The sequence below is a fragment of the Narcine bancroftii genome, chromosome 4, assembly GCF_036971445.1.
Source record: "Narcine bancroftii isolate sNarBan1 chromosome 4, sNarBan1.hap1, whole genome shotgun sequence".
Classification (NCBI taxonomy): domain Eukaryota; kingdom Metazoa; phylum Chordata; class Chondrichthyes; order Torpediniformes; family Narcinidae; genus Narcine; species Narcine bancroftii.
In genome coordinates this window covers 78,246,286-78,272,068 of record NC_091472.1, presented here as the reverse complement: position 1 = coordinate 78,272,068, position 25,783 = coordinate 78,246,286, and the positions used below count along the sequence as shown (strand labels likewise).

At 40.6% G+C, this 25,783-nt stretch overlaps 1 protein-coding gene across 3 annotated transcripts in view; it reads right to left on the bottom strand.

The window, feature by feature from the left end:
- LOC138760725 (aftiphilin-like) overlaps positions 1–25,783 on the bottom strand; it is a 108,983-nt gene that overhangs the window by 35,306 nt on the left and 47,894 nt on the right. For all 3 annotated transcript variants that reach the window (XM_069931734.1, XM_069931735.1, XM_069931736.1), the window contains 4 exons: positions 14,967–15,112; positions 14,557–14,683; positions 13,930–13,986; positions 9,572–9,703 (listed from right to left, as the gene is read on the bottom strand). In XM_069931734.1, the coding sequence (XP_069787835.1) occupies positions 9,572–9,703; positions 13,930–13,986; positions 14,557–14,683; positions 14,967–15,112 (462 nt within the window). The remainder of the gene's footprint in view (positions 1–9,571; positions 9,704–13,929; positions 13,987–14,556; positions 14,684–14,966; positions 15,113–25,783) is intronic.

The following is a 25,783-nucleotide window of genomic DNA, read 5'->3' as shown; positions in this document are numbered from 1 at the left end:
AAAAAATAGAAAAAGATTTACAGAAATGGAAAGATCTGCCGATTATATTAATAGGAAGGGTAAATTTATAAAAATTAAGGTAATGCTAAGATTACAGTATCTCTTTCAATTGCACTAAAAATTTATTTAAATTATTACATAATTGTACAGGACAATTCCTGTGAACTAACAAAGTACCAAGAATTGCACTGGAAAAGTTAACGTGATTATAAATTGGGAGGACTTGGACTCCCAGATTTTAAATACTAGCAGCAAAAGATTTTTATCATCTTTCTTTAAAGAAAACAGTTCCCCTTCGTGGATTCAAATGGGACTGAATTCAAAAAAAGAGGAGACAACGAAGGACTTTATTTATAAGTGGAATGTTAAGTCAATAACAAAAACAAGGACAATCTTATCTTAATACACATGATTAAAACATGGCAAGAAATAAATGTATTGGGGGAAAAAAGCAGGTACATTACTGAGAACACCATTATGTAAAAATGTACTAGTGACTAGGAATCTTGGTGACAAAATATTGAATTCATGGTATGATAAAGGAATAAGATAGGTTGATTGTTTTCTGGAAGGATCTCGTGTCTTTTGAACAATTAAGAAATAAGTATGGAGTAGTTAACGGGACATTCTTTTGCTTTCTCCAGTGAAGATCATTCTAAAGAGAAAGATGGGGACTAAACTTGGTCTCACCTGAAATTAGTGAGATGGAATGAACAATTTGGGTGGGAAACACACCTAAATTTATATCCAAGATGTACTGTGTTCTCAAAAATGTAAGTGCAAAACCAAGTTCATAGAGATCGAGAGAGATGGAGTCGGATTTAGGAGTTGCAATAATAAACATGTTGGTCTGATAGGTGTTTGGATAGCATGACTTTCATTATAAATGCAAGATACAGATTAGTACAATATAATTTTCTACACCAAGACATTTTTATACCTCACACCGCAGAAATTACATAAATCAGAATTGTAAATATTGGAGATGTTTTAGATGTGGAATAGAAATCGAAACATTTTCCTTTCATCTGGAATAAATGTAACTGATGCCAAAAATATTTTAAAACAGATTATTCTCCAAATTAATATTGCAATTTCAAAGACGCTGATCAAAATAGATTGGAACAGTTGAAGTTTTACTATCCTTTTCAGTCAAATATCAGGAAGTGTTTTTTTTTCCTCCAGGTTCACAGACCAAAATGCCAAGAGTTGTTGAGGCACAGAGTACAAGAACAAGCAAAGCTTTGCTGTATACTCTATTGGAAATATGACCTGAAACTTTAAAAATTTCATCTTAAAATTGGGTTGTCTTATAAAAAGGGTCTAAAATTCTTCCCTTGATGATGGTCTTAACTCCACCATCATCTTCCTGTCAGCTTCATTGCAATCTTGCACATGCCCTGTTAGTCATTTGTGAAGTCTCCGTGCTCCTCCGTGGAGTCTATCCACTTGGTACAACTGCTGTCGGCTCTGTAAAGGCTATAAACGGCCTGTTACAGGAGCCAACAGTGGTTTACTTTAAAATATCCAAATAAAATTTAAACATTAAATGATAATTTGTTATTAAAATATTGTGATTTGCTTTAATTGAATCCTCTGGTCATTGCAGATTTAGGGTTGTTGTCTTATACAAAGGGCATTGCTCAAAACAAACATTCTAAGTGGAAAATGCAGGGTCATCCAATACAGTCATATTATTCAACAGCATATGTAGTTAACAAACCAAACATCCAGTATCATTCTTCTGTACAAATTACAAAAACCATTAGAAATAGAAACTGAGATGTGCCATATACCAAAACCTGGTTAACCATGCATCAAGATCATAGATGATGAAAATTTCCTTTAGTTCACTTTCCCTACCTGATATGCCAATTCCCAAAACATCCTAAAATCCATTCTACTGTTGCTTTGTTGTTCTCCTTTCAATATTTATAATCTGTTTGTCAATTTGATGCTTCTTCTTTCAGAGAACTGTTGGAGCTATGATTACCACTTGCCTTTCCAACTTTTTGGAATAAGGTTTCTTTTCTCTTGATCAATTATATTGTAAATTGATGTGGTCCCAGCACAGAACACTGAATACCTCCAATGGATACAGTTATCAATTTAAAAATGACCTCCTTTATTCCCACTTTCTGCTTCCTGCTAGTTGATCAATCCTCCTTTCATGCTAATATCTTTCCCCTTAAATTTGTGTTGTGCTCTTATCTTACAAAATAATCTTTTGGGACACCCTCTGAACATCTCCTGAAAATTCAAATGTATTATATTGATTGGTTTGACTCTATCCATTCTGGTTAAAACTTCTTCATAGAATTCAAATCAATTTGTCAGACACAACTTCCCTTACATGAAACAATGCTGAGAGTGCTCAATTAGAGCACTCAAATTTTGCTACGATTAAACAACTGATTTTAATATTCCAATCATGGACATCAAGATAACCAGCATACTATTTTTGAGCAAGGAGTTTACCATTCATCTAGTAATTCTCAAGGCAAAGGATTTTTGGAAAATTAGAACCACTACATACCCTGCTCTTAGGATCCTAGAATACCACCATAAGATGCTGGAAATCTTATCAGTCTTCACCCCCACTAGCTTGCCTTAGATTCTCCAATGGCAGTACTTAATTATTTTCCAAAATAACTACATTTTTCTTTTGTATTACACCAAAATCTTCTGATTGTCATAACAGAACATTACAGCACAGAACAGCCCACAATGTTGTGCTGACCTATATATATTATATATGCACCAAACAAAAAAATGAAACCACCCCTCCCTCACAATTCTCTAGTTTTCATTCAAACATGTGCCTTTTTAATCTTTTTAAAGCCCCTATTGTTCCAGCCTCCACCACCATCCCCAGCAATGCATTCCAGGCACCCACAATTCTGTTTAAAAAAACTTACTTCTGATGTCTCCACTAAACTTCCTCTCTTCACTTTGTACAGATGTCCTCTGGTGTTTGCTATTGCCACTCTGAGAAAAGGTCCTGGCTGTCCACCTTATCTGTGCCTCTCAGAATCTTGCAGATCTCTATTAAGTCATCTCTCATCCTTCTTCACTCCAACAGAAGAGCCACAGCTCTGCTAACCTTGCCTCATAAAACATTTTCCAATCTGATAAATTCCAATAAATCTCCTTTGCAACCTCTCCATAGTTTCCACATCCTGTAATGAAGTAATCAGACTGAACCCAATATTCTAAGTATGGTCTCACCACACTTGCAATATTTTTTTTAAAAAATGGCTCTTAAACTCAGTCCCCTGACTAACAAAGTCCAGGATTCCATAGGCCTTCTTAACTATCCTATCAACTTGCACAGCAGCCTTGAGAGGTGTATGCATTTGGACCCCAAGGTCTCTCTCTGTTCTTCCACACTGTTAAGTATCCTACCATCAGCCTTCAAGTTTGACCTTCCAAAATGCATCACCTCACACTTATCCAGATTGAACTCAATTTGCTGCCCAACTCTGTATCCTGTTGTAACCTATGCCAACCTTCTACACTATCCACAACATCTCCAACCTTTGTATCATCAGCAAATTTACTGACCCATCCCTCTACTTCTTCATCCACGTCACTTATAAAAACAATTACAAAGAGCAAGGGTCCCAGAACAGATCCCTGTGGAATTCCTCTAGTCACTGTCCTCCAGGTAGAATATTTCCCAACCACTTCAACTGTCTGTTTCCCAACGAAAGCTGATTCGGAATCCACACAGGGGTTCTGAGGATCCATGCCTCATAACATTCTGAACAAGTCTCCTGGGGAGGGGGGTGGGGGAAGAACACCTTGTCAAATCCTTTACTAAAATCCATATGCACCAAATCTACCAACCTACCTTCAATTTCTTTTGTTATCTCCTCAAAAACATAATTAGGCTTGTAAGTCACCTCTTAACCTCTTAAGGCCATGCTGACTATCCACTATCCGTGAGAAGACTGTACTTCTCTAAATGCTTACAAAAACCTGTCCTTAAGAATCCTCTCTAATAGTTTGCCCATCACTGACTCAATTCCCAGTATTCTCCCCATTACATTTTTAAAACAAAAGAACCATATTTGCAATTCCCCAATCCTCTGGCACCTCCCCTATGGACAACAAGGACACAAAGATAATTTCCAACAGTCCAGCAATCCCTTTGCTCCCTTCAAATTGTAACCTGGTATATATCTCATCCAGACCCAGCAAATTATCAATCCTTTTGTTTTTAAGAAGATCAAACACTTCTTTCTAATTTCAACATGGTCCACCACACAAACTTGTTCCATTCAGACTTCAACTTGGCCAAAGTCCTTTTTCTCTGGTGAATATTGAAACCCAGTATTTATTTAGGACCTCCACAACCTCCTCTTCCTCCAGGCAGATGTGTTTCCTTTATCTTTAGTGGCCGTAGCTTCACTCTCATCACTCTTCTGTTCCTTACACAAGCACAGAACACCTGAAGGTTTTCTTTAATTCTACTTGCCAAAGTCTTCTCATACCCCCTTCGAGCACTCCCAAGTCCTTTCTTTAGTTCCTTCTTGGCTTCTATACAATTTTCATGAGCACTTACTGTTTTTTTGTTTCCTAAATCTAATGTTTGCTGGCTGCTTCCCTTGTTTTGTCGACCATTTTCCTTTACCTCTCATCTTTTTCCTGTCTCAGTGGGACAAGCCTATCCAGAACCTCGTGCAAGTGGTTCCCAAATATCCTCCACATAGAGTACTTCGGCGATGCATAAGGATACACCTAAAATGCCTAATATTTGGATGCAAGCACTGGAATTTTTTTTAACCAATCAACAGTTACAAAATCTCCCAAGACAGTCTTCTAGTTTTGTGGACAAAGAGTTATTCCATTTTTACCTTTCCAATCACAATATAATTTTTCTGTGGAATGGCGTTAATTCATCCTTCTACATCTCTTTTTTTACGTTCCTCCATGGCAATATGGCTTGTAACCTTGTGATTGGGTTTCTTCATGGCAGCAAAGATAGCCACCGTTGCATTGTCACTAATATTTAAGATCCTCCACTGATTAGGTTGTTAATTTGTTGAAATAGCAAACCAATTCCTTCCAATCAAATATTGCCAAAAACAAGATTGCCTGGCTGATGCAACAATCTGCATCACTGAAACTTATTTCACTCACTTCCAGAATTTAACATCTGACAAACTTGCTGTCCTTTTGAATCTAATACCAATTTATTAACTTCTATCCTGTTCTACCAAGAGCAGCCAAACTATCTTCATGACACCACCCACCTCTCCCATTTACAAAACAATTAATAGTTACCCTTTAAAATAATAGGATTTTTGGAATGATGGGGGCATTAGAACTCATAACCTCGCTACATTTACAAAACACATGTTCACGTGAAATACTATTGTCTGTGTGGCTATTAATAAAAAATACTTTGACAGGGCTTGATTGATTAGCACTCCATCCATCACTGAAAAGATTTATTCTTTCTGCCACAGGTGCAGCGGTTATAAGGTATAGGTAGTTAAAAGCCTTTATTACGGAGATTCCAACATATGAACACTATTTAAAAAAAAAAAGACATACAGCACAGTACCAGGCCCACGAGCCCATGCTGCTCAATTTCATACAAATTATCTACAACCCCTGGTACCTTTTGAAGGGTGGGAGAAAACCGGAGAACCCAAAGGAAGCCCACACACACAGAGGGGGAATGTACAAACTTCTTACAGATAGCATTGGAATCAAACCCTGGTCCCAATCGCTGGTGCTGTAACAGCATTGTGCTATCTGCCATGCAAACCATGCCGCCTATTTTTATATTATTTCTTATGTAAATATGTGATTATTATCTGTGGTATATTTTTAACGTATGTGTGTGCAGTGATTTGGAAAAATGCTGTTTCACCTGTTTGTATATGTACAGTCAGATAATAATGAACTTGAACTCAAAAATGCTGCAAATACACTGTTAAAAAGAGTACTGCAGGACTGAAACCCAGCAACGATCAAGATCCAGCAATAGCTTTCCAAGTTACAAAGCTGTACAGCTTGGATGGGAATCCACTGGTGAAGTTTTCCTGCCCCCACCATCCAATGATTCTATTACTTTAATGGCTTGTAGTAGAGCTATGGAGGCACAACTCCCAGAAGGCATTGAACCAGCCATGTGACGTCAGTGCATGTCAAGCATGTGATTCAGGCTTTTAAAAGGTTGCAGAGTGATGAAGAGTAAATCGGTTCGATTCATTCTAAAAACACCTTGTGTTGTTATTTTGTCATGTCCACTGCGATTCCAGTGGCAACAATTGGTAACCCCAATGAGTCCAAAAACATATTTTTGGACAAACATGGACTCTGCAGCCATTGCTGTGAAGCTTCCACCTTTCTGGACAGCTGAGCCTGAACTGTGGATCCAACAGGCTGAAGCACAATTTCACCTTTGCCAAGTTGAATTAGATACTCTCATTATTACCATCTTGTCAGTACCCTGGACCAGGCCGTCGCTAAGAGGGTCGGCGACTTGCTACGGGATCCACCACATACCAGCAAGTATGACGCTTTAAAAGCACTTTTATTATGTCCTGTAGGGAAAGGGCAGCCAAATTACATTTCAATGGCTTGATGACCTGCCCTTTCAGAACGAACGAATGAAATTCTGTTCCTGGCAGCTTGTGAAAGCCCCAATATGTTATTCAAGCAGTTCTTTTTAGAGCTAATTCCAGAAGATATTAGGCTCTTGTTATCCAAGTGTTCATTTGCAGACCCAAGGGCTGTTGCAGCAGAGGCAGACATTCTATAGCTGGCTAAAAAGCACAGCAAAGACAGACAAGTCTGCACAATCAACCCCTCCAATATTGATCCTGTGACACCCTCTAGTGCTCTTAGCATATTGCTTCTTAAAAGCAGGCAACGCCCCCAAGACAAGCAGCCTGTGGACACCTCACTTTGGTGTTATTACCACAAGCATTGGTGAGTAAATGCCCGCAAGTGCCTTCCACCCTGACAGTTTGTGGGAAACGCCAGCAAGGGCTGTGGCAGTTGGCAAGAAGCCTGCAAGCCTACTGTATGCATAGGATCAGTGGCCCCAGCAAAAATTTCTGGTGGACACGGGTTCAGAAGTTGGTGTATTTCTACCCACTAATTGTGACACACACCATCCTACCCCAGACCTGCAACTATGAGCAGTTAACAGTTCCAACATTATGACCTTTGGCACCAGAAAGATGAATGTAAAGTTCAAGAATCCTCTCTACACTTGGCCATTTATTACAGCAGCAGTATCCCAACCTTTGCTTAGTGCAGATTTTTTTCAGGCTCATTCATTTCTCGTCAGCTGATGTATGGAACTACTTTTCAGACAATTCCTCTGGTTGACGCCTATACCCCTGCTCTGCATCTTCAAAAATTAAGTAAACCAGTAGATGAATTCTCCAAGCTGTTGGAAAATTTCCCTGAGGTTATTACTCTACAATATTCTGCCTCCACTGCATTTGTACTAAAGCGTCCCACTTGCCTCTAGAGAAGCTGCATTTAGCTAAGAAAGAGTTTGCCAAAATGGAGGAACCAGGTATAATTCATAGTCCCTGGGCATCTCCATTACATATGGTCCTGAAACCCAATGGAGGTTGGCAACCAGGTGGAGATTACAGGCGGCTTAATGATGCTACCATTCTGGATTGTTATCCGATACCTCATATTCAGGATTTGTTGGCCAATTTGCATGGAGCGAAGATCTTCTCCAAAATAGACGGCGCATGGCTATCAACAAAGAAAGCCCCATGTTCCTCTGCATAGCCACCGCTGAGGTGAGAAGAACCCTATTCAAGGTAAACCCACACAAGGCTGTGAGACCAGACAACATACCTGGACGGGTTCTGAAGGACTGCGCAGACCAATCGAAGGAGGTCTTCACGGACATCTTCACCACCTCACTGCAGCAGTCTATTGTTCCCACAGGGTTCAAGACAGCCACCATCATCCCAATACCCAAAAGGTCAACAATAACAGGCTTTAACAAATACTCCCCTGTGGCACTGACCTCCACCATTATTTTTAAATTTAGGCATACAGCACGGTAACAGGCCATTTTGACCCACTAATCCATGCTGCCCAATTTACACCCAATCAATCTACACCCACAGAATTTTTCGAACAGTGGGAGGAAACTAGATCCCCTAGGGAAAACCCACGCAGACACAGGGAGAATGTACAAACTCCTTACAGACAGCACAGGATTCGAACACCGGTCCCAATCGCTGGTGCTGTAAAAGCATTGCACAAACACCACCCAGCCAAAACCCCTAACCTTCTCTTTGGCTCTCTGCCACATGGGTGATTTCAATGCTCTCAATCTCCTCTTCCTGCGTCCAAGGTCCATCAGTGTACTGTGCCTTCACACTACTACTCCCATGCATCGCCCTGAATATGTCATTCACAGCAACCATCACTGCTCCCGATGCAGGTAAGTAAACAACTGCAACAAGTTCACTTAACTAGTGAGGAATTGTGGACACCCAGCAAAAAGGTGCAACAGCAACTGCATTTCCTGCAAAGACTGAAGTGGGCAAGGCTATTGGCCATCATTATGTCAACTTTCTACAAGTGCTCTATCGAAAGTGTCCTGACTAGCTGCATCAGTATGGTATAGTTGCTGCAGAGAAATGAATCTGGTGAATCCACAGGACCATGAGAGGCAGAGGGGAATCACTGGAGTAGTTTTCCCCCTTAACCAACCACCATTGACATGATCTACCAGTATCACTGTCTGAGGAGGCCACGTAAAATCATTGAGGACCCCTTCCATCCTGCACACAGCATCTTTTAGCTGCTCCTATCAGGGAGAGATACAGGAGTATCAGAGCAAACACCACCAGGCTGAGGAACAGCTTCTTCCTGTGGGCAGAGAGAACGCTGAACGATCAAAAGGATCTGCTCCCACTAAACATCTGAGACTCATTTGCACAAAACAATATTTATTTATATTTATAGATGACATACATATCCTGCATTTCCATTATCTGTCTGTATGTGAGTTATGTCTGGTTGTGTGGCTGCATGCTTTGTACTGAGGACTGGAGAACACTGTTTCATCAGGTTGTACTTGTACAATCAAATAACAAACTTGATTTGAATACAAAATGCAAATTATTCAGGCTCCAAAAACATTTCTAATATCCGTGACCTTTATCTCCAAGATGGATTAGGGCAATGCAGCACTGGAACACCACTACCTGCAGGTTCCCATTCAAGTCTCACACAATTCTAACTTGGAAGCATATTACTGACCCTTCATCATTGCTAAGTCTAAATCATTGATGGAGCACTTCCATCAAATGACTGCAGCAGCATCCAGAATTAAGAATTGGTAACAAATGCTTTGTCTTGTCAGTAACCCCCAGATTCCAGAAAATGAATTGAACTGTAAATTGAGACCAAGTTGGTCAGCTCTTCAGCCAATACAAATAGTGCAAGCTTGAAAAATTCTATGACATTTCCCCTCTTCCATAAACAAATGGCAATTATAATTACCCACAAGCAAGGGGACAGATATATCCCTCAATTTATAGTGCAAACAAATGTGGTTTATCATTACCTGAGTTTGATCACATGCAGAAGAGCTCATCTCAGATGCTGAAATACTTCCAGTTGGTGTCTGACCTATTGAAGCTATTTTTTCTGCAGCTGATATTGGTTTGACTGGTTCTTTGGTGGGTTCTAACATGCCCTAAAATAAACAAGTAATCTAGTTAAATTATACCATAAAAAGTTAAATTTCCACGTTTGTCAACTAAAAATGGCAAACGTGCACAAGAACAAAATTGCTCTCAACTTCTAATCAGGTTCATAGATGTGGTGCAGCCAGTATTTGATAATCCAATTGTGCACTTGTAGTTGCAAAATTTACCTTTCACATAGAAAACAAAAAAACTAATAAATGTAAGTAACACTAACAAAAAAAATCAAATGCTGGAAATACTTAAATCAGTCTGAATTATTGAGGAAAAAAAAATCAACCTTCCAGCCAAATAAACTTTAATTCCAACTAGAATACTGTGGGAAGAATCAAGATTGTTCTTGGAACTAATTAACTTAAATAAAATCGATAACGGTATATAAAGATTGCACATTAAGTAATTCATTTCATGTGATATTGTCACTGCAAATTTGCAAGCCACAGAACAGGAAGGAAATATCACAAATCACATTTAGAGGTCTACAAGATTACGAGAGGCATAGATAAGGTGGACAGCCAGCACCTTTTTCCCCAGAGGAGATCTGTACAAGAGGAGAGAAGTTTAGGCGAAGCATCAGGCCAAATTTAAAAAAAAGAGTGGGTGCCTGGTAGTGGTGGAGGCTGTTACAATATGGATATTTAAGAAACTCTTAGTCACATGTATGCAAGAAAAAGAGAGGGTTATGGGTGTGAGGTAGAGATATATAAATATCTACAAATTTTTACAGATTAGCACAGCATAGTGGGCCAAAGTTGAAAAGTAAAGGGTTGGACTCAAACCTGAATTAATCAGAAAGATCACAAAAAATAACATTTTACCCAACGTCGTTTGTTGGGAGACAACATTTTTTTTAAAAAAGGCCAGCAATGATTTAGCTGCAATAATTTACTAAACGTTTAAAAACTTCACATTGTCATTGAATACTGTGTGAATTTTGTGTTCATAGTTAAAGTGCACAATACAAACATAATGGTTACTGTGGAATTTTATCTTGTGAATCTTCTTTGGCTTGGCTTCGCGGCCGAAGATTTATGGAGGGGGTAAAAGTCCACGTCAGCTGCAGGCTCGTTTGTGGCTGACAAGTCCGATGCGGGACAGGCAGACACGGTTGCAGCCGTTGCAGGGGAAAATTGGTGGGTTGGGGTTGGGTGTTGGGTTTTTCCTCCTTTGCCTTTTGTCAGTGAGGTGGGCTCTGCGGTCTTCTTCAAAGGAGGTTGCTGCCCGCCAAACTGTGAGGCGCCAAGATGCACGGTTTGAGGCGATATCAGCTCACTGGCGGTGGTCAATGTGGCAGGCACCAAGAGATTTCTTTAGGCAGTCCTTGTACCTTTTCTTTGGTGCACCACTGTCAAGGTGGCCAGTGAAGAGCTCGCCATATAACACAATCTTGGGAAGGCGATGGTCCTCCATTCTGGAGACGTGACCCACCCAGCGCAGCTGGATCTTCAGCAGCGTGGACTCGATGCTGTCGACCTCTGCCATCTTGAGTACTTCGACGTTAGGGATGAAAGCGCTCCAATGAATGTTGAGGATGGAGCGGAGACAACACTGGTGGAAGCGTTCTAGGAGCCGTAGGTGATGCCGGTAGAGGACCCATGATTCGGAGCCGAACAGGAGTGTGGGTATGACAACGGCTCTGTATACGCTTATCTTTGTGAGGTTTTTCAGTTGGTTGTTTTTCCAGACTCTTTTGTGTAGTCTTCCAAAGGCGCTATTTGCCTTGGCGAGTCTGTTGTCTATCTCTTTGTCGATCCTTGCATCTGATGAAATGGTGCAGCCGAGATAGGTAAACTGTACGGCCCCTCACCCCAAGTCCAAAGCCCACTGCGCAGCTCAGACGGCAAAGCCCTCCTCAGCGACAAGATCTCCATCCTCAACCGATGGTCAGAACACTTCCAATCTCTTTTCAGTGCCAACCACTCAGTCCAAGATTCCGCCCTGCTCCAGCTCCCTCAACAGCCCATAAGGCTAGAGCTGGATGAGGTCCTCACCCAGGATGAGACATATAAGGCAATCGAACAACTGAAAAGTGGCAAAGCAGCAGGTATGGATGGAATCCCCCCAGAGGTCTGGAAGGCTGGCGGCAAAACTCTGCATGTCAAACTACATGAGTTTTTCAAGCTTTGTTGGAACCAAGGAAAACTGCCTCAGGACCTTCGTGATGCCACCATCATCACCCTGTACAAAAACAAAAGCGAGAAATCAGACTCCTCAAACTACAGAGGAATCACGCTGCTCTCCATTGCAGGCAAAATCTTCGCTAGGATTCTCCTAAATAGAATAATACCTAGTGTCGCCGAGAATATTCTCCCAGAATCACAGTGCGGCTTTCGCGCAAACAGAGGAACTACTGACATGGTCTTTGCCCTCAGACAGCTCCAAGAAAAGTGCAGAGAACAAAACAAAGGACTCTACATCACCTTTGTTGACCTCACCAAAGCCTTCGACACCGTGAGCAGAAAAGGGATTTGGCAAATACTAGAGCGCATCGGATGCCCCCCAAAGTTCCTCAACGTGATTATCCAACTGCACGAAAACCAACAAGGTCGGGTCAGATACAGCAATGAGCTCTCTGAACCCTTCTCCATTAACAATGGCGTGAAGCAAGGCTTTGTTCTCGCACCAACCCTCTTTTCAATCTTCTTCAGCATGATGCTGAACAAAGCCATGAAAGACCTCAACAATGAAGACGCTGTTTACATCCGGTACAGCACGGATGGCAGTCTCTTCAATCTGAGGCGCCTGCAAGCTCACACCAAGACTCAAGAGAAACTTGTCCGTGAACTACTCTTTGCAGACGATGCCGCTTTAGTTGCCCATTCAGAGCCAGCTCTTCAGCGCTTGACGTCCTGTTTTGCGGAAACTGCCAAAATGTTTGGCCTGGAAGTCAGCCTGGAGAAAACTGAGGTCCTCCATCAGCCAGCTCCCCACCATGACTACCACATCTCCATCGGGCACACAAAACTCAAAACGGTCAACCAGTTATCTTGTGAATACAAAGACTGCAACCATAAATGTATTGTTCAGAGGAACGTGGCATCAATGATAGCAGTTTATGGATTTCCAGATTTCACTGCCTGAAGTAGCTAGTAGTTTATAACAATTGTAAGTGCCTAGTGAGTCTGTTGTCTATCTCGTTGTCGATCCTTGCATCCGATGAAATGGTGCAGCCGAGATAGGTAAACTGGTTGACCGTTTTGAGTTTTGTGTGCCCGATGGAGATGTGGGGGGGCTGGTAGTCATGGTGGGGAGCTGGCTGATGGAGGACCTCCGTTTTCTTCAGGGTGACTTCCAGGCCAAACATTTTGGCAGTTTCCGCAAAACAGGATGTCAAGCGCTGGAAGACTACACAAAAGAGTCTGGAAAAACAACCAACTGAAAAACCTCACAAAGATAAGCGTATACAGAGCCGTTGTCATACCCATACTCCTGTTCGGCTCCGAATCATGGGTCCTCTACCGGCATCACCTACGGCTCCTAGAACGCTTCCACCAGCGTTGTCTCCGCTCCATCCTCAACATTCATTGGAGCGACTTCATCCCTAACATCCAAGTACTCGAGATGGCAGAGGCCGACAGCATCGAATCCACGCTGCTGAAGATCCAGCTGCGCTGGGTAGGTCACGTCTCCAGAATGGAGGACCATCGCCTTCCCAAGATCGTGTTATATGGCGAGCTCTCCACTGGCCACCGTGACAGAGGTGCACCAAAGAAGAGGTACAAGGACTGCCTAAAGAAATCTCTTGGTGCCTGCCACATTGACCACCGCCAATGAGCTGATATCGCCTCAAACTGTGCATCTTGGCGCCTCACAGTTCGGCGGGCAGCAACCTCCTTTGAAGAAGACCACAGAGCCCACCTCACTGACAAAAGACAAAGAAGGAAAAACCCAACACCCAACCCCAACCCACCAATTTTCCCTTGCAACCGCTGCATCCTTGTCTGCCTGTCCCGCATCGGACTTGTCAGCCACAAACGAGCCTGCAGCTGACGTGGACATTACCCCTCCATAAATCTTCATCCGCGAAGCCAAGCCAAAGAAAAAAGTGCCTAGCTCGCCATTTATAAACTGCAAATCACACTGTTCGAAAATAAAAATGGTAGTGTAAATGATCTTCAAAGGGACAAAATCCAAAATTACACAATACCAAGTTTGACTAATTTAGACAAAGCTTAAATATAAATGACAAAAATACTTTTCATAAATTGGGACTTACCAGTCCAGATGCATAAGCAGGAACTATAACAGGTTGTTTCCTTTGCCCAGTAAACAGCTTGCAAAATAGAAAATGACATACATATTTATAAATTGTAATACCAAAAATAACACATGATAATCACAATGAAGAACACGTAATTTACAAATTCTACACAAGTTTTATAAAGCACACAATCTATGCATTTCAGAAATAAAAACCATGTCATACAAATTGTTCATAATCCAAATGAAACTTCAGGAGTATTATAAAATATCACTCTCTCATGAGTCAGAAACTTAAGTTGCTCAATAATTGCTTGTTTTAGAGGCTAATTCAATGTATCGTCAAGATAGTTCGCTTGAAATAAAAAGTTGAATGTGTTCTGCTCATTGTTAATGGATATTGCTGCTGCAAAATGACTCATTTACCTGTACTAATAGTTGTGAAGAAAATTAGTTTAAAAATAAACTGAAATGCAATTGTTTGAACTAAAAGAGCTCTTCATACAATTCAATTTTCTTTGTTTAACATATACTGTTTGCCTCAGACTAAGAACAATAGGTTCCAAGCAATCCATGATACATGCCACGCATAATAAACATGCAAAATAAAACTCTTCCCCCTTCCCCACAGAACATGACTTACTATGTTACGAGTATCAATTCCCAAGGAAATCAGAAGCTTTTTGTTGCTATGGGAGCCCCCCCACTGGTACCTCAGACCATGAGCATCTTCTACATCCTGCAGCTCCGTCCACACAGCCAACAACTCCCTGCACAACCATTAAAAATAAACATTAATGTTTTTCCTCATTATATTGCTTATTAGATTTCTTTACATCTTACAATTTTAAATCTGGCTTAGCATACAAATTATTACACAATTCAAAACAAAGTACATTTACCTCAAAACAGACATGTTCTTTTGGACTGATATCAAATAAAATTCCAAAACATAATCAACTGAATTTTGAAACTTGATCCATATAATAACTTTTCAAAACTAAATGAATATCAACTTAATCCACAGCCTCTTGCACTGTCTGTAAGTCTTACCCACTGTTTGCTTGGATCTGCTCTCTTTTCCCAAATTCAGACTGCAAAAGCTGTCTCAGAGAAGAGGCCTCTTCATTTGCCTCGAGCACTGGCACTGGAGGAAAACAGGTTTGGAATATTCGATCCAGGCGGTTCAGTAGAAGCCCCTACATTAAACAGGCAACAGCACACAATAATTTTAATACTGTTCACAGTTTTAACAAAAATACTGTCAAATTTAATGAGAGCACTAAATAGAAAAGATCCCTTAGCAAGATTCAGTGGGGCATTACTGCTACCTGCTTTTTTTTTGCAAAAAGATTGGTTCACAATTAACTTCATTCCACTAAAGATCCATCTCCCACTGTTTTCCCTCCACTAAAAATGGGAGGACAATTTCAACAGATGACGAGTGGCTGAACTACCATTTGTCTCAACATCTCTGGTCAAAACAATTCAATAAAAAGGAAAGCATCAGACAAGGAAGGGAGCACTGAGAAGATATTTTCAAGAATTCAAAAGGGAACAAAGGAATAAAGCCACAAGCAGAACCGTGCGTCAGCGTACACTACCAGCACAATAATATCAATAGTGTATCTTTGCCCTTGAGAAAAAATTAGAACATTTGAATTCAGCTCGACAGGGATCACTATAATCATTATTCCTCCTCATTTCATCCAAGCAAACAACAGCCCGGATTTTGTAGTCAGCAGTAAATAAACAGTGAAGGATGTAGCCCACTGAAGCCTCGTGGGCTCCACACTCCTGACATATGCTGCTCGTGACTCCAAACCAAATGGATCTTTGGTGTCCAGCAAGCTTGAGGTTGAGCAGCCCAGCTACAAAAGCTTTCTCCAACAGCAACCCAGGAAAAGGATAAAACTTACGAAATAGAGTTGAAGGGTGTTCTGTGCAGCAGCTTCAATTGGGTTTGGATAAAAGATCCAAATACAGGCTTGTCTCAAAATGGGCATTTCTGTTGTCAATAAATTCCTCCTTTTATTTTACTTCAATGAAATTCATCTAAGGTGGAATATAATGTGCTGAAGTGATTGTGTGGAGCAGTTTAACAATTCATGCTGAGGATGAATCTGTGCTGGAGATGTCACATGCTGACCCAATTCCTCTGATCCACTGTTCATGTAAAATTGCTACCAATATGGTTATATGTAGTCAATTAAGAGACTTGATAGAGGTATTTAAAATTATGAAAGGAATATATAGACGAGACATAAACAGACTCTTTCCCCTGAGGGCAGGGGAGGTTGGAACAAGAGGCCATGAGTTAAGGGTAAGGGGGCAAAACTTTAGGAGAAATATTAGAGGTGGCTTTTTTACTCAGCAAGTGGTGGCAGAATGGAATGAGCTTCCAAATGAGATAGTTGCAGCAGGGTCCCTTCTGTCATTTAAGAAAAGGTTGGATGTGTACATGGAGGTGAGGGAGTTGGAGGGTTATTGGCAGAGAGCGGGAGGTTTGAGCTAGTGGAGCTGTTCTAGTGAACCGGTGCGGACTCGAAAGGCCAACATGGCCTGTTTCCGCTCCGTAAATGGTTATATGGTTATTTTAACCATTTTTCAGAATGCAAATAAAATATTTATTTTATTGAAACATCCATCTTTTAAGTGATTTAGAATCCAAGGAAATTTGAAATGTGTTCAGAGATCAACAACCTAGATAAATATCTTTTTACAAAGAGGAGCAGAGTTTGATAACAAGGTATTCCAATAAATGTTACCTCTCAGCACCAAGTGACATTGCAGCAAGAATAATGTGGAAATCTTTCAAGTTTGGTTAATACATTGATTTCTGGATATCAGAAACAGTGAGTAATAGCATCAACTCTATTGCAGTGTATATATGGATACAGCAGGAGTCACCATCAGTTTCACAGTATAATGACAATCAATGGTGGCACAGATGCAGTTATTGCAAAGACAGAAATTAGAATTCAACAATACACTAGAGACTATTTACACTACTGTTGCTATTTCACAGCTTTCATAGAGCATAACAGCACAGTTCAGTCCCTTCAGCCCAGATGTTGTGTCGACCTATGGAAACCAACTCCACAGCAAACTAATTTTTACCACACTCACACATAACCTATTTTTCTTATATCCATGTGCCTATCAAGAATGTCCTGATTAGGCAGGCAGTACAGGCACCCAACACTGAGTTTAAAAAAAACTTTCCTCTGACATCTCCTCAGAATTTTCTTCCACTCACCTTAATCAGATGTCCTCTAATGTTTGCTTCTGTCACCCCAGGAAAGAGGTGCTGGCTGTCAACCCTATCCAAACCCCTAATTCTTATCAAGTCACCTCTCATCCTTTGTTGCTCCACAGAGAAAACCCAAAGCTCAGTCAACCTTGATCACAAGACATGCTTTCCTATCCAGGCAACATCCTCGTAAATCTCCTCTGCATCCTCTCCAAATAATTTACATCCTGTAAGGAAGCAACCAGAATTGAATGCAATTCTCCAAGTGTGGTCTAACCAGAGTTTTACAGAACTGCAACATGACCTCACGGTTCTTGAGCCCAATGCCCTGACAAATGAAGGTCATCACACCCTTGTGCCTTGCACCCTATCAACTTGCCTGGCAACTTTCAGGGATCTAAGGGCTTGGACCCAAAGATCTCTGATCTCCACTTCTAAGAATCCTGCTGTTACCACACACTCTGCCTTCATATTTGACCTTCCAAAGTGCATCACTTCACACTTAACCAGATTGAACTCTATCTCCCATTTCTCTGTCCAACTCTGCTTCCTGTCTATATTCTGTTGTAACCCATGACAACTTTCTAGACTATCCACAACACTTCCAACTTTTGCATCATCTTCAAACTCAATGACCCACCCCTGCACTTCATCCAAGTCATTTAAAAATCAAAGAGAAGGGTTCCCAGAACAGATATCTGCAGAATGCCACTTGTCACTAACCTCCAGGCAGAAAACATTCTATTTACAACTATCCTGGGTTTTTTTTTGCTGGCAATTCACAATCCAAACAGTCAAGACTCTTTGGATCCCATAGCCTCTCATGACTTTCCAAATGAGCATGTCATGGAGGATGGCACTTGTTTAAACGCCTTACTAAAATCCAGACACACCACATTCACAAGCTCATCTTCTGTGGAAATCCTTTGTGGGGGGGGGCATGGCAAGATGGCGTAGAGTCTAGACATGTAATCTCGACCTCTCTGGCCAGACTTTTAAGAACCGGTTTTTAATTCTTTGTTTTCAGGTTTTAAATTTTTTAAAACTTAGTTTAAAGTATCAAGGAATTGTTATGGCTATTAATGGTAAAAAGATTAAACCTCAAGCACAGAAGAAATTACATTTTCAGAGTGTTGAAGATTTAGAGCATAAACAATCTGGTACAACTTCAAGTTTGTTTTCTTTCAAGCCTAAACCACAGAGATTGCCTGTGGGAGCTGATAAAAAAATGACTACTACTCACCAGGAGAAGGACATCGCTGGAATGACTCGTTCTCAGAAGGAAGGTGCAACTTCAAGTTTGTTTTCTTTCAAGCCTAAACCACAGAGATTGCCTGTGGGAGCTGATAAAAAAATGACTACTACTCACCAGGAGAAGGACATCGCTGGAATGACTCGTTCTCAGAAGGAAGGTGCTGATATGGATCCTGATTCTGGCAGCCTGCCGACTTTAATGGAGGGGGCAGGCAAGAAGACGACTCCATTGTTTGAAATGCCCCAGAAAGTGTTCCAACCTGAATATCTTGATCTTTTCCGTGAGTTTTTGAAGCAACAACGGGTTGCGGGAGGAGAACAGCGTCGGCCCCCTGAGGAAGTCAGGGTGCCGTCGCTAGGAGTCCAGACCCGCAGTAAAACTGTTAAACTGCCTGTTGTTGAGATGCAGTCTGCCACTACGCAAGAGAAAGCAGGGCTGAGCTTTTCTGAATTACAATGTAAACAGCTAAGCCTTATCATTCAGCCTATGCTGAATGAAATGTCTCAGAGGCTCAGTTTGGAACTGGATACAGTTAAAATTCATGTGGAAGCATCTTGTGAGGATTTTAAACAATTTCAGGCTGCTTTTTTGAAATGTCAACAACAAGTGGCTTCTAATACAGAAAAAGTGTTGGAGGTGGAAAAATCCGTTAAAGAATTGCGAGAACGTGAGAGGGAGTTAGAGAGGAAAGTAGATTATTTGGAGAATCAAAGGAGAAGGAATAATGTGAAGATTGTTGGTTTGCCAGGAGGTATGGAAGAACAAGATCCTCTTCGTTTTTTTACTGAATGGATTCCACAAATACTGGGGCAGGAATTTTTCTCTGGAGGTCTGGTATTGGAAAGAGCTCATAGAGCATTAAGAAGAAGACCTCTGCCTGGTCAACCACCGAGACCCATGATAATTCGATGTTTGAAATATTTGGACAGAGAAATGATACTTCATTTAGCAGTGCAAAACGCCAGACAACGACAAGCTCCATTTATGATTCAGAATAGTAGAGTTTTTTTCTATCCTGATTTGAGTCAAGAGGTTATTCAGCGTCAGCGTCGATTTAATCCAGTTAAAGAAGTTTTGTGGCATAAAGGTTATAAGTCTACTTTTCGCTATCCGGCAGTGTTGAAGGTGTTTTGTGGAGACTTTCAACCTCGGTTTTTTGTGAATGAGTGTGAAGCAATGAGTTTTGCTGACTCGTTGCAAGATGTAAGAGGACAAAGACGTAGCCCACCATTGTCTCCTAAAGAAAAATCTGGTTGTTCTGGAAATGGAAGAAACGGCAGAAATGGGAGAAATGGGAATGGAAAGAGTCTGTTTCCTTGAAATGGGGTCACCAGTCTGGAATTTCTTAGATGAATAGAAGATCTTTTTTATTTTTATTTTCTTTTTATGTCATTATGATATCTTGTTATTCTTTGTTTGGCTGGGGAGGGAAAAATTTGCTCTATGTTCTACTAGTCATCAGCCACTGGTGGATGATCCACACCCAACTTTTGTTTAGGGATTACTACCTTTTGGTAGTTTTTTTTGGGGGGGTTCTTTTTATCTTTTTTTTAATTTTCATTTTATTTAGACTTTAATTTGTGGTTTCTTTTTCTCCTATTGGAGGGCCTATTTACGTTGATCTGAGTATATATTGATATTATTAGTTTTTAGTAATATTAGTGGATATGTCAAAGTTGAAGTTTGCTATTTTTAATGTTCGGGGTTTAAACAGTCCGATTAAATGTAAGCGTATTTTTATCAAGTTCAATCTTTGGTAAAACATGTGTTTGGTAGAGATATGATTTTACCTGAAATGATTAAATTTGAGACTTTTGGCATAATGAGATGAAATTATGTTTAATAATGGAAAAAATTACATATGTTTCACGGATAACTATAGTTTTTTTATTAATAGGTGGTTGTTAAATTCAGAATATTTACATTTTGATTTATATTGACTAGATTTTAATATGTATGCTTTACTTTTCTTTATTTTTTTTCTTTTTTCTTTATGGCTCTCCATAGGAGAGTTGGCTGAAAGAGGGGGGAGGTTTCTTTCCTTTTTTTTTCTTTCTTTTTTTAATATATATAAAATAACATTCATGCTTTGTTTATTGTTATATATGTTACTTATTATCTGTATTTTGAACAAATAAATAGTTTAAAAAAAAATCCTTTGTCACCTCCTTTAAAAACTCATTTAGCCTCATGAGGTTCATCCTGCCTCTCAAAGTCATGCTGACTATCCCCAATAAGATTATGCTTCACTAAATGCCCATAAATCTTGCCCCTAAGAATCCTCCCCAATTGCTTTCCCACCATTGATTTGAGACTCACTGGTGTACAATTCCCAAAATTCTCTTACTTTTCTTTGAGACTATATTTGTCATTCCCCAATCCTAACGCCATCACCAAAGCTCCAGCAATCTTTTCCCTTGCTTCCTGTAATAACTTGAGGTATATCCAGTCCAGTCCTGAGGACTTGTTTTTAAGATCCAGCAGTTCCTCTTTCTTAATCTCAACGTGCACCAGCACAGTGATCTGTTTTATATGGACTTCATACTCACCAAAGTCCCTCTCCATGGTGAGCACAATGTATTAATTTAAGACCTCCCCCAGTTCCTCTGCCTCCAGGCACGGGCGCCCTTTATGCTCAATCAGTCTTACCCTCACGTTAGTCTTTTTTTGTTATAGAACATCTTATATTTTTTCCTTTATCCAACTTTCCAAGGTCTCCTTATGCCCCCTTCTAGCTCTACTAAATCCTTTAAGCTTCTTCCTGGCTTATCATACAATTTTCACAAGCCCTTTCTAACTTTTATTTCCTAAATCTATATATACTGCCTTCTTACTCCTAATTTGCAATTTCACATCTCTCATCAACCAGCCTCCTTTACTCTACCATCTGCCCAGTCTCCGACGGACAAATCCACCCTTCACCCCTATGTCGTTCCTAAACATCCTCCGCATTTCTGCTATAGTCCCCCCCCACTGGAGAACCTGTTCCTAATTTACTCTAAGTTCCTGCCTTATCCCATAGTGATTAAGTTTTCTCCATTTTGTTTACACGTGTCCTTGTCCACAGCTATGCTAAAGGTCAGAGTTGTGGTCACTGTCTTCATTAAAAACAGAAAACATGGAATTTACATAAAAAACATTAAACAGGCAAATACCATTGGGCAAAAGGCCCTTTTTGACTTTTATTTCCTAAATCTATACATATTTTTTTAATCTCAAGAAGCTACTCAACAATTGCTACATTTAAGCAGAAACAAACAGCCAATGAAGCCTGAAAGAACCTCTAGGAATGTAATTCAATAATGCAAGTGGGTGATACTCTTACAAGTGCCATTAAAAGATTGAATAGATGGGAATGTGCAACAAACATTGCTGCATCAACTTTGGCATGACAACTCATGGCAAAATTATTCAATCCTGTTAAACTTGCTGAGGCCTCCTCAGATATTTTCAAGCAAGTGTCCGGAGGACGAAGTTTTAATTGTTGTAATCCGTTAATTAGACCACATAAGCAACATACTTGACTCCTTCAGAACCCTTTAGTACATCCTGTTTCAAAGGCAACATAAAACTGGCAACAAATCACCCTGAGATTCTTCAGCATTTCCTCCAGTAATAAAGTTTAGATTTAAAATGATAAGAAACCATGTTCCTGGATAATCTATTGCTCTTCCTCAGTACTCCTCCATGCAGAGCAGCATCCTGTAGTTTAGCAGTACTCTGGGTGAGGAACAGTGAAGGAAGGAGGCTCAGGAACAGCTTGACAAGAGATGTCACCAATTCAGGGCTGCCCCACTTCAGCAGTACACTAGCATCCAATGTTCTCAGCTAGTTCTTGCTCTTTACATGGCAGGGCAGAAATGGCTGAAGACTGGATTCCTTGATTATGGTGATCTCAGGAGGATGATGAGATGGATAATCTATTACGCATGCCTTGATTGATCTGTGCCAGTGACAGGTGGTAAGCAAACCAGCATTGTTGGGTTGCTGTCAGCATTGCAACTGCATGTCCCCATGCATTTGCAATATTGACATCAACACAACAGAATCTTACCTAGGCATGCTCTCTTCATAAAAAGCAAGACAAATCCTTCATCCTCAAAGGCAAAAAAATTAGAAATTCCTGCAGTTTAATATGCCACCATATATGAAGGATTAAAAATGGGCAATAATTAGTGGCCTTGCCACTTATTTTGTCTTGTTCTCTAGTCATCAGCTTTTCCTTTGCTCTCTGTACCTCCTCTTCCCTTTCTCTGCAACCTGAAACTTTTATGGCAATCCAGACGTCTGTACAGTGCGACTTCACTCAAGGCATCTTTCACCAAAATCAGCAGAGCACCAAAATGTTGGTGCAGCATTTAATACCTGGGCTTGTCACTGATTTCAATTGGTAACATTGATTCTGTATCTCAAAATTCTTAACCTGCCCAATTAAAGCTGAACGCACAATTGTATAACCAGGCCCACTGAGTGAAATGAAATGAAAGCTGCTGCAAGAGATCATGGACAATGCAATATAGGCCTGAACATTAGTCATACTGGTAATAAATAGTTAAATTGTACAAAGCTTAAATAAGTATCCAAGTTGACTGCCAGTTAATAATTCAGTAACAATGGAAAACTAACCTTGCCATTCAATATGGGTCAGGAAACAAAAGGACAAAATCAACTATCACCAAATTTTGAGATCATACTAAGTTATTAACCTTGACGGCATTGATACATGGGCCACTTCTCAAGTTTAAAGTTGAAAAATGGCCAATTCCATTTTGATCAAACTATTATTTTGAATTTAGCATTGGCTGGTGAATTCTCCATTGCTGTTCCTTTGTTAATGCTAACAAAGTCCCTTTGGTCCCAAACAAAATTTAAAGGATTGTCAGTTTGCAACAAGGTCAGCAAATAAAATCTCGCCAGTTGCAAGGGTAGGTAACAAGTTTCAAGTCAGCAAAATGTGTCACATTGTACTGAAAAAGTGACATCATGTTTTGGCTGAGACATAAAGTCCAAAATAACAGTTCATAGAGTTCATTCAGAGGAGTACAGCATGGAAAAATTCAGTCCCACTTGCCAGTGTTTGGATCAAGCCTTCACTCGGCTTTTCAGCTTCTTCTAGCAGCTCATTTCACATACCAACGCAGCTTTGTGTGATAAAGTTAAATAGTTTCCATCTCACTTTAATTCAAAGTTCTTTATTTTTTTAATTTAAGAAACAGCACATTATCAAGCCCTTCCAGCCAACAAGCCTGTGCTGCCAACTGCACTCGTGATCAACTTGTACACCTTTGGAACGTGGGAGGAAACCAGAGCAAATACACAGTCATGGAGAGAACGTACAAACTCACCATGCTGCACATACTTTCAGATTCCCCTACCCTGGGGAAAAAGACCGACACCATTCACCTTTGGTCCCTCGTGATTCTACATGTCTATCATCCTCTCAGGCTCCTACACTATTTAACCTCCCATTATAGCTTTCCAATCTAAGAAAGATCCTCATGAATCTGTTCTGCACTTTGCACATTTTAAAGAACTTTCCTATAGATGGGCGGCATAGTTAGTGTAGCACTGATGTGATGCTATTATCAGCACTAACGCCTCAGGTTCAAATCTGGTGTGATCTGTAAGGAATTTGTACATTCTCCCCATGACTGGTGTTGGTTTTCCCTCCAAAAATGCACAGGAGTGCAGATGAATTGGGCAACATGGGTCTAAATGGCTGGACCTGGCTTCAACCACATTGTGAATAACATCAAACTCCTATACTCAATGCCTGACCAATGAAGTGATGCTTAACTTGTGAATCTGCAGGGATCATTCTATTGCATCCAGTTTTCCCATTGTGACCTCCTGTGTATCGGCAAGACTGGATGCTGACTGGGAGAACACTCCTTTGAGCGCCTTTGCTCGCTCAGTCGCAATAGTGGGGAAATCATCTAGTCGCATCTCATTTCAATTCTACACCTCATTCCCATGTCTTCATGTCTGTCCATGGTTTCATGCACTTCCAGACTTGAGACCACCAATACTGCCAGACTGAGACCACCAGCAAATTGGAGGAACAACACTGTGTTTTCTATCTGGGCACCCTTCAGGCACAATGGCATCAACATAAGCTTAAGTGAGCTTCTCCCTCCCATCCCTGTCTCCTTTCCTATAGCTCTCTCACTTCCCCTTTCCTCCATTTATTCTGCATTTCAGAACCACCCCTTCCTTCCCTGATCAATTTTCACCTTTCCTCTCTTCCTTTCTATCCATGTCTAATTATAGCTTCTTGTCTGTTGGCTTCCTCCCTAGCCTTATTATTTATACACCTGCCTGCTTTTTGCTCATACCTTGAAGTGCTCAGGCCCGAAACATTGGTTCTTTATCTTTACCTCTTACAGGCACTGTGTGCCCTGCTGAATTTCTCCACATATGCAGACTTTCATGTTTCACTCTTAATGACTTATTCGCAGCTTTGTGGGAGCTGTGTCCATAAATTAGTTACTGTGCTCCCTACATTAAGCGACCACATGAAAAGCATTTCAACATGAAATAAAACTATTTTTTAAGTTGCTAATTGGTTACTGAGCTACATATATATTGCTATAAACTATTTTCATTCTTTTGAACCAACTTAGAAAAGTAATAAAATGAAGTGGCAGAGAGGTTTTCGAAGAAATGTTTGATAACATCAAACACGTAATGATTAATCTTAGACAAGTTTTAGAGACCAAAACTGAAAAAGGGTTTGTCTTTAAGTACCATGGTTCAATGAAAATGGAAGCAATGAGATAGGAGAGACCATGGAGGAATTCGAGCATCACATTAATTATTTAACTGGAAGCAAATACTGTAGAAGCTCAGTCATACAGCAGAGAACATGCTCTTTGGTCCAACTCAATAATGTCAAACTAGAAGGCATTTTAGGATAGTCCCCACATAGCACAGGTTGGGAAGAAGTGTTTAAAAGGGAGCATTCGTAGGGCTTGTCGCTTGAGCAGATCGATCAAATCACCAAGAAAGTGAGTTACACATAGGTCGGGGAGAAGAGTTTAAAAAGGAGCTTTAGCGGACAAATCAAATCGCAATTCATTAAAAGGAACAAATACAAGTACAGTAGGCACAAGCGATAAGGCCACTAGATGAGTGGGCCAGTGCAGAAGTGGAAGCTCTGGGGCTTCAGTGAACAGAGGCTGAGGAAGTGCTACAGGTAAGGTCAGGCAAAATCTTTTCACAATAACCCTGAGTAGGTAGCGAAAATGGCAGCAGGGATGCTCCAATTGCAGCATGTGGGAAATTCTGGACGGCACAAGCGTCCCTGACTACTATACCTGCAGGAAATTCATGGGTGGCACAGTGCCAGCAACATGGATTGAA